Source organism: Octopus sinensis, linkage group LG18, assembly GCF_006345805.1.
Source record: "Octopus sinensis linkage group LG18, ASM634580v1, whole genome shotgun sequence".
Taxonomy (NCBI): domain Eukaryota; kingdom Metazoa; phylum Mollusca; class Cephalopoda; order Octopoda; family Octopodidae; genus Octopus; species Octopus sinensis.
The window spans coordinates 38,071,087-38,093,913 of NC_043014.1; the positions used below are offsets into that span (position 1 = coordinate 38,071,087).

Consider the following 22,827-nt stretch of genomic DNA (forward strand, 5'->3'; position numbering starts at 1 on the left):
CAACAATTGGGGCAAAATTATTAATTATTAATCAATTTCACCAAGTGTTCAGTATGCAAAGGGACCATTCAAGGCGAATTCAATTATTACATTATATAAAAGGGCTTAGTAAAATAAATTACTTTGCCGCATACTGAACTCATTAGAAATAGCAGCTAAAACTTTTTAAAGCTATTTCTAATACTTAAAGAAAATCTCTCTCATATATAGTGTTTGCTTAATTCAACTCACAAAAGTTTGGGGGTAAGGACATCGAAAAATCAAATTGCTAAGGTTATTTGAGAACGTACGTTTCAAGATTAGTCAAAAACAACACTTCATCATCAGTCAGAAATTCCTTGGTTGGATTTGGAAACACTGAAAATAAGAACATACCCTTTCGAAGATCTTCGAAAGGGTATGTTCTTATTTTCAGTGTTTCCAAATCCAAACCAAGGAATTTCTGAGCTGATGATAGAAGTGTTGTTTTTTGACTAATCTTGAAACGTACGTTCTCAAATAACCTAGCATTTGATTTTTCGATGTCCTTACCCCAACTTTTGTGAGTTGATTAAGCAACACTATATATGAGAGAGATTTTCTTTAAGTATTAGAAATAGCTTTAAAAAAGTTTTTAGCGCTCTTTCTATGAGTTCAGTATGCGGCAAAGTAATTTATTTTACTAAGCCCTTTTAATAATATATATATATATATATATATATATATATATATATATATATATATATATATATATATATATATATATTGAAAGTCCGTGAACATCGTCATTTCACCTAGAAGAAATAGTCCTATAGAGATGGGATGATTCTAACTCGAATACTATTGATGACATATCTTCTCGAACATGACTGTCCTGGGCTTAACACAAATAACTTATGAGTCAATGAAAGAAACCTTCATCATCATTTGTTCAGCTATATATAAAAATCAAATCTTCCTCACATTATCCCCTACTTGGCCCTAAACAACAAACTTAAAATCCTTCCTTTGGCGGTAATGCTGCTGTGATATTTACCATTATCTTTTAAACTTTTGTTTTAGACAAAGAAATTAACTCATTCACCGCTAAAGTGACAGAGAACAATGACGAAAGGCGAAACGAAAGTTCCCATTGTTCCAGATGGTGGCTACGGATGGATTGTATGTATTGCCGCCCTACTTAGTAATTGCATTATCTCTGGATTTGCATTATCAGCCGGGGTTCTATTGGTCGAACTTTTAAAGAACTTCAATGAACCAGTCTCTACGATATCACTTATTCTTTCTCTAAGAACCGGCTTGAATTTATGTGTTGGTAAGTAATATTTCTTCACTGTACGAATTTTCTTTAATCTATGAGGGTTTTTTAAATATATTTTAGTTTTTTTTTTTTTTACTGGTGTGGTCCTTCGAAAATTCCACAGAACGACAAGGATTAAGAGAAGCTACTTAAGATAGAAAGGATGATTTGCAATTTTATTTTTATTTTGCCTAAGTTATCTAACCTCCAGCCACAATAATATATTACAGGGATTCCCCGACTCGTGCGAGTTCAACTTGGCGAAATTCGACTTGCGCGAGCCAACTTTTGATACCGAGTGTTCAGGTTGCGCGAGTTGTATTCTCGACTTGCGCTTGTTGAAAAAATATTTATTATCCATGGTTGCATTGTATTGTCTGTTATCTTGTTATCTATTCATCATTTCAAATATACATAAAGTAAAAATAATTGTGTTTGAGTAATTGATTACAATATCTGGTACTCGACTTGCGCGAATTTCGAATTGCGCGTCTCTCAATTATTCGCGCAAGTCGAGGAATCCCTGTATATGGTTTTAAAATTTCCCTTTGATAAGCGCTTTATGCTTCTCTCTTTCTCTCTACCTCTTCAACAAACACTTTACCCATGTAATCTCCCTCAACATGCTTTTGACGTTACTCTCTTTCTCTTCACCTCTCACTTCCTCTAACCACGTGAGTGACAACATAATGCATCGGTTGGCTGTCTACTCTCACTCTCATATTCCCTCTTTCTCTCTCTCACTCCAGCACCTCCTCTTCCTCTTCTTTCTCCTGCTCTTCCTCCTCCTCCTCTCTAACAAACTAAAGCGTAAAGTGTGAATAAACAGGCAGAAGAATAATATTATAGATTTTGAGCAATAAAAATACTTTTTACTATCAACACACTACGCCACCATCACCCCACCACCCTCACCACCAGCACCACAACCAGCACCAGCACCAGCACCAGCACCACACCATACCACCACCACCACCATACCACCACCACCACCATACCACCACCACCACCACCACCACACCATCACACCATCATCATCACTTTAGTTTTCATTTCAGTTAAGCTGTTTATATCTTCCTGTCGATGTATCTCTACTCTGACAATACAAACGCTTTCTGTATCCAACTTCTCTCACTCTTAATGTAACTGCCTTACCTGTCCGTCTCTCTCTATCTGCCTTTCTTTAACCTCACCACCTGGACATCACCCTCTGCTGAATATTGTATCCTAAATATATCTCTTTCTCTTTACCTTTTCCTCTCCACCCTACAGCACGTCGTTAACACTTCTCTCTCCCTTTTTTCTCTCTTCCTCTTTTCTCTCGCCGCTTTTGGCCTTATACATTTTTCTCTACTTCTTTCTCACTTCTTTTTGCTCTGCTCATATTCTCCCTCATTCATTTTACTCCACCCCTCATTTACTCCACCCCTCATTTACTCCACCTCAGTCTCTCTAACTAACTAAAGTATAACGGGTGAACGAATTAGTAGATAGATAGATAGATAGATAGATAGATAGATAGATAGATAGATAGACAGACAGACAGACAGATATCGCTATCCCACTATTGTCCCACTTTTCTTCAACGCTCCCTTGGAACTTTCCACAGCCTCCCAGAGGGGCAATACCGCCCATTTTGGGAAACACTGGTTTAGTCGAACAATCTATCTATCTATCTATCTATCTATCTATCTATCTATCTATCTATCTATGTGTTTATCTATCTGTCTATTTATCTATCTATCAGCGTGCCTGGAGATTTTTTCGGCTTTAATAAAAGTATATAGACAGATGATAGATAGACACATACATACATACATACATACATACATACATACATACATACATACATACATACATACATACATACATACATACATGCATACATACATACATACATGGATAGGCATGAAAGTTAATTCTACCTGGATTTATTGCAATATAATAACATACTGGGGTTTAATTACCTTGCTAATTACCGTGAATAGTTTTTAAAAAATTTTTATTCGTCAGTTTCTCTATACTAATTATACTTCGGCATGTAAAACCATTAATCCAGACGCGGTTATTTTTCTCTCTCTTCGTTCTCTCTCTCTCTCTCTCCCGCCCTCTCTCTCTCTCTCTGTCTCTCCCCACCCACACACACTCTCTCTTTCTCTCACGTACACACAGACATAAAGAGAGAGATAATAGACAGACTAACACATGTTCAATGGGCAGTTTTGAGCGACTCATTTTGGTGAACTTTCGAAGATACTCTCAATATTTTCACGGAAAAAATGAATTTCAACGTTTTTATATCTAATTAATTAAAACTCTTATGCTATTATATCAACGTCGTAGAGGCGCGTGGTTTAGTGGGTAGGGTGTCAGCATCATGATCACAAGTTTGTGGTTTCGATTCCTGGACCGGGCGACGCGTTGTGTTCTTGAGCAAAACACTTCATTTCACGTTGCTCCAGTCCACTCAGCTGGCAAAAATGAGTAACACTGCGATGGACTGGCGTCCCGTCCAGCTGAGGAACACATATGCCATAGAAACCGGAAGACTGGGCTCATGAGCCTGGATAGGCATTAAAAAGGGCACATTTATATTTTATTATTATGTCAACGTACATACATGTATACATTCTATATACACATGCACTCACACATGTATATACTTACACATGTGCATATATATATATATATATATATATATATATATATCGAAGTCAGGACGCCATGATAGATCGTTAGCTCCTACACGCATTTTTTTCTCTCCTTGTTTCTTTTCTGTGTCTCTTTCTGACGAAGAGCGTAGGCTCGAAACGTAAAATACTTTTTCTATTTCTATTCCTGAGCACCATACTAATACATTTGTTTGTTTGTACTCCACCTGCCTTCGTCTTCTGTTCATTTTCGTAAACTTCCCCTTTATATATATAAATACAAAGACGCACACACAAATGTGTGTATATACATATACATACACACACATATATCGTCGACAGAGACGATGACATGAATAATAATAATAAATATTCCTGTTGCTGTTGTTGTTGTTGTCGTTTAGCGTCACAGTCATCCCAGATCGACATTGTTTTTTTTTTGCTGTACTCAGAACTACATTGCTCAGTTTACACTTCGAGTTCCTTTGAAGACGATAGATCGTGTGATTAAAAGGTAGACTTGGTTGATACTTTTGATTGTCCGATGCTCTGCATAGATGATGATGATGATGATGATGATGATGATGATGATGATGATGATGATGATGATGATGATGATGATGATGATGATGATGATGATGATGATGATGATGATGATGACGACGACGACGACGATGATGATGTTTCCCACTCATGATCGTAGTATCGTGGCTGGCAGTATTTCGTTACAAAATTGGACAGCTTTTAATTATAGTCGCATTTACTATCCAAGTTCAAATATCACCGACATTGACCTCGTTTTCCGTCATAATAGTGACGATAAAATATTAGGTTGTCCGGAAAGTTCGTACCGATTTTTAAAAAAAGGAAATAAAAAGGTCAATAAATACTTGACATTACATTTTTAATCAACCAAATATGAACCATTTTGTTGCACAATGCGTCTCCATCTTTCCTTTAACTTAAAAAAACCCTCTTCCCAGAATTAAGGTGCCTGGGAGGTAAGCTACTGTAAATCGGCACGAACTTTCCGGACAACGCAATATATTCCTCTCAAACGATAAGATGGACTTCAGCCACAATTATTTTCTTCCTTTCCTTCTTTTATTCTTTCTTTCTTTCTTTCTTTTTCTTCTTTCTTTCTTTCTTTCTTTCTTTCTTTCTTTCTCCCTTCCTTCCTTCCTTTATTTATTTATTTATTTATTGTATATCTTATACTTTTAACAATTATTGACCAAAATTAACTAAATTTCACACTGCCAGTAAATACGAAAGTGGCTAATTAGTAAAATAGTTAATTTGTTATCTATCTATCTATCTATCTATCTATCTATCTATCTATCTATCTATCTATATCTATCTATCTATCTATCTATTTATCTGTCTGTCTGTCTGCCTGTCTATCTATACACATCATTGAGTCACAAGGGAATGGAAATTGCGTAGTAAGCTTCATTAGTTTACAGCTGTTTCGGCAATGAGAAGTTGTGCACTTACAACTGAGTGCATCTGCAACATCTTATTACAGAAACAACTGTAAGGTAATGAGGTTGAAAGCGTAATTCTTATTCCCTTGTCATTCTATAATTTATACTAATTTATACTAAAGCTTATGAATACTGGGCTCTAATAACGGAAGCGAAATTATACATATGTGTGTGTGAGTGTGTGTGTGTGTGTGTGTGTGTGTGTGTGTGTGTGTGTGTGTGTGTGTGTGTGTGTGTTTGTGTGTTAACTGGTACTTATTTCATCGACCCCGAAAGGATGAAAGGCAAAGTGGTCTTCGGCAGAATTTGAACCCAGAACAAAAATGGGCTAAACACCGCTAAGCATATTGCGTGGCGTGCTAACGATTCTGCCAGCTCGCTGCCTTCGTTTTTATTTAAATTGTGTCAGCGCACTGTATTAACATATAATTATGTCAGTTATACATTTTTCTTTCAGCTTGTCATTGTGTTAGTAGCCAGTGGCTTATATGAAAAGCCTTATTGTATTATTGGCAATCTTTCGTCTCTAGTAGACCTTTCCGTCGATTTCCGTAAAATTTTTTTTTTCTTTTACATATGGGCTTGCAGGAACTTTTGAAGTAATGAGAGCGAAAGAGACTAAGAGAAAGCGATTGTATGACGAAGGAAGTTCTTTTGAAGTTACCGTGCATGGGAGCATTGATGGACATGTGTGTATGTGTGTGTTTGATGGGGTGTGGGAGACAGACAGTATGTTGTGTAAGTGAAGTGCTTCTGTTAGTGTGTGTGAAGAGACAGAGTAATGTGTGTGAAAGAAAGAGATAACTGAAATTTTTTACTCGGTGTATGTGTATATGTATGTATATTACTTCAAAAGTTCCTGCAAGCCCATATGTAAAAAAATTTTTTTTACGGAAATCAACGGAAAGGTCTACTAGAGACGTGAGATCGCCGTATTATTAAATAGACCAAAAACTAAAAACACTATAATCATTTTGAAAATATTTTTGTCCATCTATTTACAGGGCCTTTTGTGACTATTTTGTTGAAACGTTTCACCCACCGTAAAATTATTATAGTGGGAGGACTGATTGGTTTTATCTCGCACTTTTCTAGTACCTATGTCAATAGAGTTGATGTTTTAATCCTAACCTATGGCGTATTAGGAGGTAAGTTTCTTTCCGTTGAGATATATTATCTCATATTTCTTCTTTTTATTTTTCATTTCATTCATCGCACTTGATATATCATTTTTCCTTCTTAGGCAGCATGATGACAGAATCGTTAGCGCGCCAAGCAAAATGCTTAGCGGCATTTCGTCCGTCCTCACGTTCCGAGTTCAAATTCCGCCGAGGTCGACTTTGCCTTTCGTTCTTTCGGGGCCGATAAAAAGAATTCCAGTTGAACCCTGGGATCAATGTAATCGATTGTCCCCCTCCCCCACCCACGAAACTGCTGCCCTTGTGCCAGATCTGAAATCAATATATGAGTTTTCCTTATACATAGTTGTATGGATAAAATATTGCTTTAGTAGCTCAAACATCGTGGTTTCATAATTCTTGTTTAACCCTAAGTCAGACCTGACCTTGCAGACATGTGAACAATATCGGTCATTTATTTTAAGGGTATGATTTGAAATATTTGTAATTTTAGCAAACTTTTTCTCTGAATTTCAAATCAGTTCCTTTACTAAATTCGTATACTGTACATAGCAAAATAACATCAGATCTAGTCTTTCAGCCTCTGTTCATAGTTAATAGTGCTCACATCGGAGGATTGGATGAGCCAGCAGAACGCCGGTGAAAAGATTTTGCGCTACTTCTAGCTCTTCAGGAACTGAGTTCAAATCCCACTGTAGTCACTTTTATCGTTCACTCTTTTGGGGGGTCGATAAAATGAGTACCAGTTGAACTCTGGAGTCGATGTAATCGTCTATTCCCTTTCCCCAGAATGTCAGGCTTTATCCATTTCAGAAAGGAAGCAGAGTATCTCAATAGAGGCGTTTTTCTTTCATTTTTAACTTCAAGAGTTTACACAACGACAGACACTGCTCGGTATGTAACATCGCTTAGAACTGTTATGTTTTCGATGTAGATTTTCGGTAACATTTTGTCCATCTTTTTCACTACTTTATATAGTTTTCTTCTTTCGATTCTTCTCAGAGGTATAATAATAATAATAATAATAATAATAATAATAATAATAATAATAATAATAATAACAAATAACAACAACAACAATAATAATGATAATAATAATAATAACAATCATATTATCATTATTATATTATTATTATTATTATTATTATTATTATTCAGCATCTTTATTGTGCTCCTTCCCCCCTCCTCCTCCTCCTCCTCATCATCATCATCATTATAATAATAATAATAATTATTATTATTATATGAAAACTCACTGCTTATTTTGCTGAGTATGATGGAAAGTATCAGCTTTCCACAGCCAGCAGACTAAGGTGACACTTGTTTACTGGTCATGCTTCAAGAACCCTGATAAGAATTCTTGCAGTTCCAAGTAATGCTGTTTTTTTTTTCACATTTGTACAGATCTTTTAGCCATGTTGGTAGTTGAGTACTGATACTTCCAAGTGCACCAATTACTATTGTTATCACGTCTGCTCTCTTCATTGAGCACAACCTTCGTATTTCCCACTTTAAATCGTCGTAGTTGTTTTATTTTGTCTTTTTTCACATTGATCCTGTATCATTATTATTATTATTATTATTATTATTATTATTATTATTATTATTATTATTATTATGTTACAGGAATATCTTTAGGAATGTGCTTTTTCGCGGCCAATGTTATAGTCGGCCATTATTTCGACAAGAAACGTGCTACTGCCGTCGGCATGGCTGTCTGTGGAGTGGGTCTCGGAATGTTCATTTTCAACAATGTCACTGAAATGCTACTTCAACATTATGGCCTGAAAGGGACACTGCTACTTTCTTCTGGGATAGTACTCAATCTGGTTCCCCTAGGAGCTCTGGTACGGCCTTTGAAATATAAAACTGTTTCAGAATGTGAAGAGTTACAGGTGATAGAGTTAGGTAAGTTTAATAATTACTAATTACTACTAATTAAGTAAGCTAAATAATTACTAAATTATTCATCGGAAATAATCAAAATTGATTTATATTTAGACTTTTATACTCGAAGCAGATATACACTGATTACTCTTTTACTCTTTTACTTGTTTCAGCCATATGACTGTGGCCATGCTGGAGCACCACCTGTAGTCGAGCAAATTAACCCCAGGACTTATCCTTGTAAGCCTAGTACTTATTCTATCAGATCTCTTTTGCCGAACCGCTAAGTTACAGGGACGTAAACACACCGGCATCGGTTGTCAAGCGATGTTGGGGGGACAAACACAGACACAACATAACACACCACACACACACACACACACACACACACACACACATACATACATACATACATACATACATACATACATACATACACACACATATATATATATATATACATATACATATATACGACGGGCTTCCTTCAGTTTCCGCCTACCAAATCCACTCACAAGGCTTTGGTCGGCCCGAGGCTATAGTAGAACACACTTGCCCAGTGGGACTGAACCCGGAACCATGTGGTTCGTAAGCAAGCTGCTTACTACAAAGCCACTCCTATACTTGCATACAAACATTCATGATCACATAAAAAAGTATACAAAAGTATCCATAAATAAAAATATATAAACAGTGTAGATGTGGGAAAAGATTTAGGACCTTAACAAAGCCAACAAATAGATTGGCGTAGAAAGGGAACTATTCTTTATCCCATGGCCACTCCATTAATTTGCTCGAAGACCTTTGAGAGTGAGAACATGTTCTGCTAAATGGGAGAAGGTAGAGATTCAAAGAAGTTAAGGATCAGGGATCAAGGAAGTACCAGAAGCTGCGGAGGCCATCGTTGTAAACATTAGAGTGTCCAGATATAAAGTTCTTCAAGGTGGTGCCGTAGCATGGCCGCAATCAAATGACTGAAACAAGTAAAAGATAAAAGACAAAAAATAAATACATTTTTTTTTCATAAATAATTCACGCTATGAACTAAACAAATCTTTTTTTTGTTTTTAATAGATTCTGTGGAGAAGGACGGTGAACATCTCAAAGGAAAAGAGAAACTGGAAAATGCAAACGACGAACATCGCATGGAACTCTGTCCAGGTATTTTACCTAGTTTGTTTGACATAGAAACCAACGTAGACTCCTATCGGCTGAATGGTTTGCGCTTAGAACAGCAAAAAGCTCTGGCGTTACAGTGATCCCTCGTTTATCGCGGTAGTTTGGTTCCGAGACCGACTGCGACAACTGAATTCCCGCGAAGTAGGGACACCATATTTACATATCTTTATTAACTGGTTACGATCCTTTCAATAGTTAGTGGAACCACCATTTCATCAGTTTACTCACGTGTTTATAAATTGTGAAAAGATTATGTAAATCTATTCGATGTCAATTAGAGTACCACTAGACATCTCTTCGGACCGCTAATTCCTTAAATGTATAAGCCAACTTTTCAATTGATAAAATGGTCCTACAAACTATTGAAACGAGTGCAACCGTTTAATAATGATATGTAATATTTTCACCTTCAATACTTCTCTCGTTTACCATTATTACAGTCTGCGATAAATATACCACCACTTAATTGATAAATTTCTTCGGACTTACAGTTTATGTAGAAACTCTACCTATTAAGAGAATATAGATTCTGATTTTCGTCCTTGTGCGTTCTGTTAGGATTTCGCATGGAGTTTTGACCGAGGTATTTGTCGGATTTCCTAAATCCATACTTCATCTTTCTGCGTGTGTGCGTATGTGTGTGTATGTGAGTGTGTGTGTGTGTGTGTGTGTGTGTGTGTGTGTGTGTGTGTGTGTGTGTGTGTGTGTGCGTGTGCGTGCAGTTTCCGACTAATAAATTTACTCACAAATAATTAGTCGGACCGAGGCTGGAGTAAAAGACGTTTGCCAACTTGTCAAAGGCGCTGCGTGGTGAGACTGAAACCGAAAGCATATGATTTCCAGGCGGACTTCATCGTGTAATCATTCTTACGTTTAATAATGAATACCCCCAATGATTTAGACAAAGAGCAGGACAGATCCCAATTTACGTTGAACATCGAGTAAATATTTGAAAGATACAACCCAAACAGTAAAGAAATGTGGAGTTTTGTTTTTTTATGGCTAATATTATGTTGACACGCGCCGATCAAAATGCCCGGCAGCATTTTGTCCGTCTTCACGTCCTGAGTTCAAATTCCTCCGCGGTTGCCTTTGCCTTTGCCTTTTATCCTTTCGGGGTCGATAAAATAAGTACCAGTCCAACACTAGAGTCGAAGTAATCAACTTAACCCCACTCGCTCGGAATTGATGGCCTTGTGTCAAAATGTTAAATCTATGTTATGTTGACACACTGATTCTTTGGTGGTAACTCTGTATTCTGTTTTGATATTTTTAACAGACAAATCTCCAGAGAAAGAAGGAACAGAAAGTAATGATGGAAAATCTTCGTCGAAAAATATAATGACCAAATGTCTCTCTTCGATGAATCTGGACCTTTTAACGAATACCAATATGCTTCTCTTCTGCATGATTGTGTTAATCTGGGCTAGTAAGTCTAAAATCCAATATTGTTTATTTTCGATTACACAGTGTAATACGAGTTTTATCCTTAGGTAGCAACTGTTATTTCCTATTTGTTTACTCCTAGAAAGTATGCAAACTGGCTAATATTTCCTTCATACTTAGCTTTTGTTACGTATATTCAAACCCCAAAGAATACCTCTCAACACATGGCTATGATGCTCCCCCAATACCCCTACTCATGATCACAGATGCATATAATGTCGGCCACTAAGGGACATGCTCAAGTGGCTAAGATCAAGCAACTGACAAGCAAATTTGTGGTATTGAACAGGATATGTGCTATAACGATATTTCTGCTTCAGCAACTCAGTACTGAATCTGTCTGAAATGTAATGGAAAATAAGTCAGTTTCAAAACATTGATGTCCAGGTAACAAAAGCAAAGTCTGAAGGGAATAATAGCCATTGAAGGGAATAATAGTCATTTCCTTTGTAGCAAATATGAAATAACACTTAGTGACCAAAGACTAAAAAAAAAAAAACTTTGTTACACAGTGTTATTAACAGAATTGTCTTTTCACGTGTGCTTAATCATTTTTTCCAATTTCAGACTCCAAAACTACATCCCAATACGCCTCCTTACCACTTTCACCAGACTATAGAAAACGTCATAACTACCAATACTCTTAAGTACTTGTATGATTGTAAAAGACACCAATAGTTTGGTTTTGTGTTATATGTGGAAAACAAGGGAGAACAGGAAGGAAAAGTATCTGCATTTTATCATGATTATTATGATATTATTAAAATAATAATTAGAAAACGATACTACAGAATGACTCCCCTACTTCAGCGTTTAGTTACCATAATACGAACTAACTAACTCACGACAAGTCATATCATACTTAGCAGAAACCTAGACTCAGTGATTTTCGGTGACTAGTTTTGGTGTCACATATTATTCTGAATTTAAATCCAACTGGGGTTAGCTTTTTCTTTCATCCGACTAGACCCAAAGAAAGAATTATGATGTGATATATACTCGAGTAGATATAATCAAATATTTCTCATCCTCTACATTCTTCAAAAAGTATTGAATACAGCCCTCAAGCGACTGTCATTCCATCCTTTGCAATTATTGATATTAAACCTGTAAAAGAGCGGTGGCTTGACACCATCGTTAGAGTGATGGGGAAAATGTCTTGCGGTATTCAGTTGCATTCTATTACATTCTGAGCTGAAACTTGCCGTGTTGACTTTGCTTTTCATGCATCTGGGGTGGATAAAACGTATAACTGTTGAATAACGGAGTCAATTCCATAAATATTTCTCTTATCCTCTTATCGAATTTAAAAATCATTATCGAATTAAAATTGCAATAGTTGCTTATAACAAGAGAGTTCGATATATCTATTCGCAAAAATTCTTACTATGGTAATAGCAAAATTATGAAACAATAGATCAAGAGAGAGTTTGGGCAGTAATTTGAGCGCCACCACTTCATAGTAATATCTGACTTCTTGTTAAATTAGATAATCGTTGTTTGTGATGATATAGTGATGTATAGTCACAGATAAATCCTGTCCGAATAAGCCTTTGATTAAAGGTATTTTAACTCTAATAATTCAGTGATTCCAGGACTCCGTTTTCTAATGCCTTATTCTTTGTCGTTCTTTTTTCAGAGGGGGTAGTTGTAATTTAAGAGCGATTTAATTGTATTATTTCTAACTGGTTGAAGACATCACAGAATATCTTCTTTTTCATTCGTTTCTGATATGTTGCGGTGTTAAATGCATTCTTTATCTCTGAAAACTTTTGATTCCTTTCACTCACCTCGTCTTTAAGTGGTTAGCTCACATTAATCCTTAAGTAGCATAGGGTTGGTTTCCTGGTTTCTCTGGCGTATATATTCTTCCCAGGATTGGACGCCGGTCCATCGAAGGTTTATTCAATTTTACCAGCTGAGTGGATTAAGAGCAACGTGAAATGAACTGGTTTGCTCAAGAACACAGCTCTAACACCCTAACGATCGTAACTCTAACACCCTAACCACTAAGCTATGCACCTTCACTCCCTCTTTAAACACAGTATCAATGCATATGAAAAAGAATGAACCCGGTAGTCTCCAATTTTTCTCTCTATCCATAACATAAATTTCCTTATGACAACTTTCTCAACGATATTCATTCATCAATGTTGTTTATCATCACCTCTGCGATACGGTTTGGTTTAGATCTTTTCACTTACATCACTGATTGCTCATCTTAGAAAGGATGTAGATGTCTCAATTTACAATTATTTTACTTCAGTCAAAAACGCTCGTATACGAAATAATTGTAATTTCAGTATTCGCTACTTGATAGAAAATAATTGTTTTGAAAATCTGATCATGGTGACATAACTCACTCCATACAGAATATGTAAGGCGTTTTCGTCAAATGACTTAAATAGGTTTGTACTCCTTACTCCATATGATGATCCACCCGCTTGACTATTCTTGAAACAACTGTAAGAGATTCTGTATATTCTTTACTCTTTACTCTTTTACTTGTTTCAGTCATTTGACTGCGGCCATGCTGGAGCACCGCCTTTAGTCGAGCAAATCGACCCCGGGACTTATTCTTTGTAAGCCTAGTACTTATTCTATCGGTCTCTTTTTGCCGAACCGCTAAGTGACGGGGATGTAAACACACCAGCATTGGTTGTCAAGCAATGCTAGGGGGACAAACACAGACACACAAACTCACACACACACACACATATAATTATATATATACATATATACGACAGGCTTCTTTCAGTTTCCGTCTACCAAATCCACTCACAAGGCATTGGTCGGCCCGGGGCTATAGCAGAAGACACTTGCCCAAGATGCCACGCAGTGGGACTGAACCCGGAACCATGTGGTTGGTTAGCAAGCTACTTACCACACAGCCCTGAATCTCTCTCTATATAAACGGCAGTTTGTCTGTGCGTGTTTCTGTGTGTCTGTTTGCTTGTACCCTCACCCTGACCACGGCTTTCACAACCGATTCTGATGAAACTTGACACACACATAGCCCAATGTCATAATCCAAACTAACGCAGCGAAAATTTTTTAAAAGTTCCCCCCAGTTCTGAAAAAAATCGATAAATCGACATGGGGGTCGAGAATTAGAAACCGAACCACAGAACCGTCATGGGGACGCAACTCCACCTTTTTTAACTCTCAAAAAAAATTTACCATCATTTTTTTCCCATTTTTTTGCTATTGTTTGGCTATAACTCTCTAAAAATGCTTTATAGTTATTTCCCTTACAAACCTGAGCAACGCCGGGCGATACTGCTAGTTTTCTATAAAAAAATGTTTTTCAAGTGTTGCCAAGCGGTTTGTCTTTTCATTTTTACTTTAATCTTTAACTTAACTCATATTTATACCTATACTAGTAGTATCACCCGGTGTTGCTTGGGTTTGTTTCGACCCTTTAGAATTGGAATTTTTGAAAAGTAAACATTTTGCATTATGCAACTTGTTATTCTCTTCAAGTGAACATTTTTCCAGTTGAAATACACCGAAAAATGGTGACACAGCAGTCAAAAATCGTAAAAAATAGGGATTTTCATAGAAAAAAAGCACCTTTTTGATGTAAATAAGTTTTGGTGTTAACATGGTCCGATTTGAATTTTATCATCTACAGAATGAAGAGCAAGCCTTCTTCTATCATACTCTCAAATAGCGCAGTTCAATTTTCATTCGCCTAAACTTTAAGTGACCCATTTTTGGCGGTTCTACGATTTGTTGGCTAGGAGGAGATGTGCCGGGAAGTTAAACACACAGACACACACACAGATACACACACAGACACACACACACAGATACACACACAGACACACAAGTTGAGTTTTATATATATAGATGTTCAAGCGAAGATAAAGGTGTTTCCTTGTTGTTGTTTCAATCAACAATAAAGTTGACGTTCATAAGGTTTTATGGTTGTTGGTGCAGTTGCTGTTGTTTTCTTTCTTTGCGTTTCTGTTTTCCTATTGTGGCTACCACTACTGATATTTTTATTTCTGTTAGATTTGCTGCGCTTGTTGTTATTTGTTAATTGTTTAGCATCGTCTAACTGATACGCCATACTCATATCCTTCTTTCCGGAAATGTTAGGCCTGTCATTCTTTAGGGTTTTGAAGATCTCCTTTTATGTTTGATTAAAAGGAAAATTTTCGGGTTCAATTTCGTCGCTGGACGAGATCTTTCAGGAAAGCAAAGGCAGCGGCAGCAGATCCATATGAGTTGCATGTTATCTATCTATCTATCTATCTATCTCAAAACCCAACGCAAACAACAGCCACACCCAACACCACAAAACATATACAGCAAACATGCTCACAGCCATAGAACCCAAAAACACAAATTTGATGGAATACATCCAATCAAAAACAAACATAACAGAAGATGACATAAAAACAAACAACCACCCATACACAACACCACCAGACCACATCAAAATATACACATCTCAAAAGTCTGCACCACACACTCAAAGGCATTTTCCCCAGTGCGGTTGGTAAATGCCAAAAATATCTCACAAAGAAACTGTACTGGGATCTTCTCGAGGACAAACCACGGAGGAGAAAGCAAAACTTTCGAGCAGTAAGTAACCTCTGTATTCTAATTCATTAGATATGATCAAGATTGGTTTGTAAATGCGCGTGGCTTGGGGTCCCCTTGGAAACAAGGGTACCTCTTAAATGACATAAAGTCACATAAGTTAGAATCATAGCCATAAGCGAGACCAGACTCCACAATCCGCGGGCCCTAAGACCATGTTTGGCGGACAGTTCACATTTATTTTTCCCCTGTCTGCCGAGATGGGCGGTAGTGGCACCGCGGTACTTTTTCACAAGAGTCTGGATCTCAATGTAAGGACAATATTCGTAGACCCGGAGGGTAGACTGGTCGTCCTGGATGTCGACGCAGCAATGGGTGCGCTTTTCGGCTCGTATCAGTTACGCACCGCCCTTAACAGGTCGGGCGGATTTCTTTCAACGTCTAGAAGTTTCTTGGGAACGTCTCGTCTTTACTCTTAGTGGGGGATTGGAATGCTACCTTGGACACGCATGTAGACTACGTGGGTAGAGATAGGAATAGACGGGGATGCAAATCCTCAGAGACCTGCTCAGACGCTTTCAACTGTCTGACAGGTTTCGACTAGACCACCCGAATGCGCCAACGTGGACATGGAGCAACCGCATCGGGGTCGTCGAGATCGTATCTAGATAGGATACTGTGTAGGACAGTAGATAGAGATAGCATAGGATGTCCACAATTCCACATAGTCAGCTACACGGATCACAAATTGGTGACATGTACGCTAGACTTAGGTAAGACACTTAGGCAGGGTCCCGGATACTGGAAACTAAACGCGTCTTTCCCATCGAGACAAGTTTTCAGAGACCGGATTAGCACACTAGTAAAGAGGGCTTGACGGGAGCCATCATCAACAACAAATGGTGGTTTGCCCTCAAGAGAGCAGTAAAAGCAGAAGCGATTAGGTACAGCAAAGCACTAGCCATAGATAGAAATAGAGTAGAGGGTGAGCTAGTTAAGAAGCTAGAAGAGGCAATTAGAAGCGGCATCGCATCCGACGTTTTGGCGGCGAGGTTGGCCCTCGACCAACACTTCAACGCCAAACACGAAGGATGTGCTGTCAGAGCTAGGATGCGTGCTCTAAGGAACGAAGGTGTTGGAGCCGCGAGAGAGGCCCGGGTGGCAGAGGCGCAACAGGGCAACAAAGCACCATTCGGTCACTGGTAGATGAACAGGGCGCGAATTGCTCGAGCCAAGTAAAATGTGTGAGGCCTTTCAGCAGCATTTTGCCCGACTGTTTGGAACGAGTGGAGGGCAAGAACGTAGGGTGGACTTCAGTGCCTACCTACATAGCCTACCACGACTCTCGACAAGAAAGGCAGGGTGCTGCGAAGGTGCCATCACGGCGGCGGAAGTGCGGGAAGCGATGGCAGAATGCTCGAGGGACAAATCACCGGGTTTGGATGGTCTACCCTACGAGCTTTACAATTGTATGCCAGACTTGTTTGGAGATCTCTTGGCGGCGGTGTACTGCAACTGGCAGCAAAACGGGAGCATTCCTGGTTTTGTGAGCCGAGGAGCCGTAACACTGCTGAAGAAAGATCTAAACAAGGGAAATGTAATAGATAACTTTGGCCCATCACTCTGCTTAATGCAGACTTGAAAATTTTTGGCCAAGGTGCTAGCCAAGAGGTTGGCGCTTGTCATCGAGAAACTGGTCGACAAGGCGCAAACATGCGCCGTGCCAGGCCGGACCATCCATGACAACCTCCATCTGATGCGCTACATCATAGACAGGGTAGTTAACGAACCTGGCATGGGTGGGGCCCTGATCAACTTGGATCAATCAAAAGCCTTTGATAGGGTAGACCATCGATACTTGGAGGCAGTCCTGAGAGCGGCTGGTTTCGGTCCCGTCTTCCGCGGCGGATAGCTGCCTTGTACAGAGGCATCCGTTCGGTAATTCGCGTAAATGGACATCTATCGAGACCTTTCGACATTGCACGTTCGGTCCGTCAGGGATGCCCCCTCTCGGCGCTTCTATACGTATTGACTCTTGAGCCACTACTGCGGAAGCTGGCGACTCTAAGGGGCATCCCGCGAGAATTGGGATGCGGGACGAGCGTGTCTGCATACGCGGACGACGTCACCGTCATAGTGTCTAGCCACGAGCACATCGAGCTGGTCGGCGAGACACTGAAAAACTACGAAGCGGTGACAGGAGCGAAAATCACCGGGAAAAGTCAGTGGGCTTGCGACTAGGCACCTGGAGAAGCAAGCCCATGCCGTCCACCAGCGCCTCCGTCGTGGACGCTGGACCGACGGCCCGGTTGAGTTGCTCGGGGTCTGGTTTGGTCCGGACCTCCATGGAGAAGAACTGGAACGAGATAACGAGTAGGGTGGTCACTCTCGCCCGGCAATGGGCCGAGAGGAAACTGTCCCTAAAAGGTCGAGCGGAGGTGGCGAACACGTACATCGCGTCCGTCATCTACTACCGCCTGACCGTCGTACCTTTCCCGACCCTACCATCACCAAACTACAACGCATCCTCTTTCGCTTCTTGTGGAAAGATGCGTCCCGATGGTCAGGCGATCCATTTGCTGTCAACACCCGTTAAAAGGAGGGCTGGGCATGCCGTGGTTGATGATGCGCAGACACGCGCTGAGACTGCGACACTCTGGCTCTATGTAGACGACGGTGAAACAGGTGTTCGCCGTTTGTGAGGCACGCTTTCCCGCAGCTCGTCTCCATGACCGAACTGCAGTCGTGGATCAAAAAGAGGCCGAGGAAGGGCGAATGGCACCGCGAGTGTCGCGTTGCTCTCAAGCAACTCTGCCGTCCTGGGTCGACCTTAAGTGACTTCAACACAACCAAAGCATTCTATAGGGGTTTAGTGGAGGGGAGGTACGACGACGAGCTCGGGGCGAACCTGGACGTCGACGAGGAGTACCTGACCCGCCTGTTCGGGACGACTTTCGGGCCAGGGCCCATGGACAACTTCCAGAGATCCCTGGCCTGGCAGTGCTACCGAGAAGCGCTACCCGTTTCGGGATAAGCTCTACAGACACGGCTCGAGAAACACGGGGCCCGACCTGCCCGAGATGCGGTCAGAGCGACGAAACCGTTCTGCACGCACTCGTTCAGTGTCCAACAATTTCCGACCTGTGGGCTTATGTCGAACAACTGCTGTCACGTGTGGGACGAGTCGGTTTATCAGCTGAGTCTATCGTCAATATGTCACGCCTCCTTCCTTCAAACGGGAAGGAAGAGCTATTTTCATCATCCTTGTGGCTATGGCGAAAGAATGTATCTGGGTGGACGCGTCTGAAAGGATTGGAGACAAACACTTTCCTCTCTGGTCAATCTCTCATCAACTTCTTCAAGTACCACTTGAAAAGGAAAGTGAGAGTAGAGAGGCAAGTTTTGTCTAGCGAATGTTTTAAAAAAGATGGGTGAATGTAGCAAGAATGGCACGTATGAATGACGAAGCCACTTGAGCATAGTCCTATGAACCCAGAATCGAAAACAGAGAGTTGCTTTTTTGCAAAAAAAAAAAAAAAAAAAGAATATAAAAATGTGACTTCATGGACCGAGGTTACCCGTGGTCTTTTCCGCAGGCTTTTTCTTTCCACGGGTAAACTCACCTGTCCTCCCCTTTACACTTCATATTGACATTTCTGTGATAACGATCCCTATTGATCATTTTTTTTCCTCTCCCCCCACTTTTTTTTTTTTTTTTTTTTTTAACCCCCTTATTTTGTCCTCTTCCTCTCCTTTTACGATCCCTTTTGATCGAACCTCCCCCTTTGTTTTTTTTTTTTTTTTTTTTTTATACCTTCAAAAGAAAAGCTCTACCTTGTAATTTGTTCTATCTGTGTGCAGCCCTGTGTGGCTAATAAAGAAACATATCTATCTATCTATCTATCTATCTATCTATCTATCTATCTGTCTGTCTGTCTATCTATCTGTCTATCTATCTATCTATCTATCTATCTATCTATCTATCTATCTATCTATCTATCTATCTATCTATCTATCTGCTCTTGTTTGTGTGGTTGGGGACACATTCCTTGGAGACGTTTGTATAAAACGCAACGCAACTCGTTTTTTAAGTTTGTTCTGTCGTGGTTTTTTGTCGTCACTGTTACTATTGTGGTTTTGTCATCGGGGTGGATAGCTGTGGAATTTTGTTTTACTGTTTTTATATTAACTGCTTGGAAGTGTTATCATGTACATGTTTTATCTTGGTCTAAAAGATAGGTTACAGCAAATATTCTGCTCAATACCACAAATTTGCTTGTCAGTTGTTTGACTTTAACCGCTTCAGCATGTCCCTTGGTGGCTGACGATATGCGTATCTCTGATCACGAGTAGAAGTAGTAGGGGAGCATCATAGCTATGTGTTGAGAGGAATTCTTTGAGGGTTTGAATAGTTCACCTCTGGAAACATAGGTGCTTTGTTCAACATTCTTAAACAACCCTTATTCCGGGACCTTTTGAGCGGGATGGGCTAATCGGACTGAAGAAAATTCTAATTGCCCCACCTACAAGGTCATGCACTGTTTATCATGCTGTGAAATCACCATGTCGTGCACATATGGTTGTGATGCATGTGCTAAATATACCCTTATCAGACGAGTAGTCATGATGGGTATATTGGGCTTCGTATATTTGTACCCCAGTGTCACTTTACTGTAATAATAATGATGATGATAATAATAATAATAATAATAATAATAATAATAATAATAATAACAGCAACAACAACAACAACAAAAACAAAAACAATAATAATAATGATAATAATCATAATTCTTTTTACTATAGGCACAAGGCCTGAAATTATATGGAAGGCGAGTATTCGATTACTTCGACTCCAGTGATCAACTTGTAGCTATCTTATCATCGGAAAGAATGAAAGGCAAAGTCGACCTCGGCGAAATTTCAACACGACATAACATAAAGACGATATACGCATACCGCTATGCATTTTTCCGGCGTGCTACGATTCTGCCTGCCCCCGCCTATATACAGTTTGAAATTTTGGCACACGACCAGTAAATTTTAAGGGAGGGGTAAGTCGATTACATCGACCCACGTGTTCTACTGGTACTTATTTTATCGATCCTGATGAAAAGAAAAATTGACCTCGGCGGAATTTGAACTCAGAACGTAATCATTCAGAAAAAATACCACTAGATACTTTCACCGTCCTTGATATGCTTTCTACAATAGGCACAAAGTTTGAGTGGGATGGGGAAGCTGACTACACTGACCCCAGTATTTGACTGGTACTTCTTTTATCGACCTCAATAGGATGATTGGCAAAGTCCACCTCAGTGGAATTTGAACTCAGACATAAACACGGAGAAAGATGTCGCTAAGTTTTCTGCCCAGCATACTAACGATTGTGTCCGCTATAGCCCGCCTTATAATAATAACGACTTAAATTTGGCACTAGTGGGGTAAATCGATTATATCGACCCACAACCCTCAACTAGTACTTATTATATCGACCCCGAAAGGATGAAACAAAGTCGGCCTCATCGGTATTTTGGATTCAGAACATAACATAAAGACGGACGAAATGCCGCAAAGCATTTTGTCCGGCGCACAACAATTCTGACAACTCGCTGCCTTAATAATAATAATGACGATGATGATGATGATGATGATAATAATAATAATAATAATAATATAATAATAATAATAATAATAATAATAATAATGAATAATAATAATCCTTTCTACTAAAGGCACAAACTGAATATATTGAGGATGGGGGCTAGTCGATTACATCGACCCCAGTGCTCAACTGGTATGTATTTCACCGACTCCGAAAGAATGAAAGCCAAAGTCGACCTCAGCGGAATTTGAACTCAGAATGTAAAGACATACGAAATGCCGCTAAGCATTTTGCCCGGCGCGGTAACGACTCTGCCGTCGCGCCATCTTTTCATACGTTTGATAATAATAAAATAATATAATAATAATAATAATAATAATAATAATAATAATAATAATAATGATGATGATAATAATATAATAATAATAATAATATAATAATAATAATAATAATAACAGCAACAACAACAACAACAAAAACAAAAACAATAATAATAATGATAATAATCATAATTCTTTTTACTATAGGCACAAGGCCTGAAATTATATGGAAGGCGAGTATTCGATTACTTCGACTCCAGTGCTCAACTGGTAGCTATCTTATCAATTCGGAAAGAATGAAAGGCAAAGTCGACCTCGGCGAAATTTCAACACAGAACATAAAGACGGACGATATACCGCTATGCATTTTTCCGGCGTGCTAACGATTCTGCCTGCTCCCCGCCTATATACAGTTTGAAATTTTGGCACACGACCAGTAAATTTTAAGGGAGGGGTAAGTCGATTACATCGACCCACTGTTCTACTGGTACTTATTTTATCGATCCTGATGAAAAGAAAAATTGACCTCGGCGGAATTTGAACTCAGAACGTAATCATTCAGAAAAAATACCACTAGATACTTTCACCGTCCTTGATATGCTTTCTACAATAGGCACAAAGTTTGAGTGGGATGGGGAAGCTGACTACACTGACCCCAGTATTTGACTGGTACTTCTTTTATCGACCTCAATAGGATGATTGGCAAAGTCCACCTCAGTGGAATTTGAACTCAGAACATAAACACGGAGAAAGATGTCGCTAAGTTTTCTGCCCAGCATACTAACGATTGTGTCCGCTAGCCGCCTTAATAATAATAAAGACTTAAATTTTGGCACTAGTGGGGTAAATCGATTATATCGACCCACAACCCTCAACTAGTACTTATTATATCGACCCCGAAAGGATGAAAGACAAAGTCGGCCTCATCGGTATTTGGATTCAGAACATAACATAAAGACGGACGAAATGCCGCAAAGCATTTTGTCCGGCGCACTAACAATTCTGACAACTCGCTGCCTTAATAATAATAATGACGATGATGATGATGATGATGATAATAATAATAATAATAATAATAATAATAATAATAATAATAATAATAATAATGATAATAATAATCCTTTCTACTAAAGGCACAAAACCTGAAATATTGAGGATGGGGGCTAGTCGATTACATCGACCCCAGTGCTCAACTGGTATGTATTTCACCGACTCCGAAAGAATGAAAGCCAAAGTCGACCTCAGCGGAATTTGAACTCAGAATGTAAAGACATACGAAATGC

The 22,827-nt window shown here is 39.2% G+C and overlaps 1 protein-coding gene across 4 annotated transcripts in view; it reads left to right on the forward strand.

The window, feature by feature from the left end:
• Nucleotides 1-22,827, forward strand: part of LOC115221798 (monocarboxylate transporter 14-like) — a 47,695-nt gene that overhangs the window by 17,646 nt on the left and 7,222 nt on the right. For 2 of the 4 annotated variants that reach the window (XM_029792029.2, XM_029792027.2), the window contains exons 2-6: nucleotides 1,042-1,294; nucleotides 6,422-6,565; nucleotides 8,183-8,464; nucleotides 9,518-9,604; nucleotides 10,902-11,051. In XM_029792029.2, the coding sequence (XP_029647889.1) occupies nucleotides 1,084-1,294; nucleotides 6,422-6,565; nucleotides 8,183-8,464; nucleotides 9,518-9,604; nucleotides 10,902-11,051 (874 nt within the window). In that variant the 5' untranslated portion in view covers nucleotides 1,042-1,083. Of the gene's footprint in view, nucleotides 1-1,041; nucleotides 1,295-6,421; nucleotides 6,566-8,182; nucleotides 8,465-9,517; nucleotides 9,605-10,901; nucleotides 11,052-11,635; nucleotides 13,031-22,827 lie in introns of those variants that run through there. The other 2 variants (XM_036510893.1, XM_036510892.1) reach the window with 2 other exon arrangements.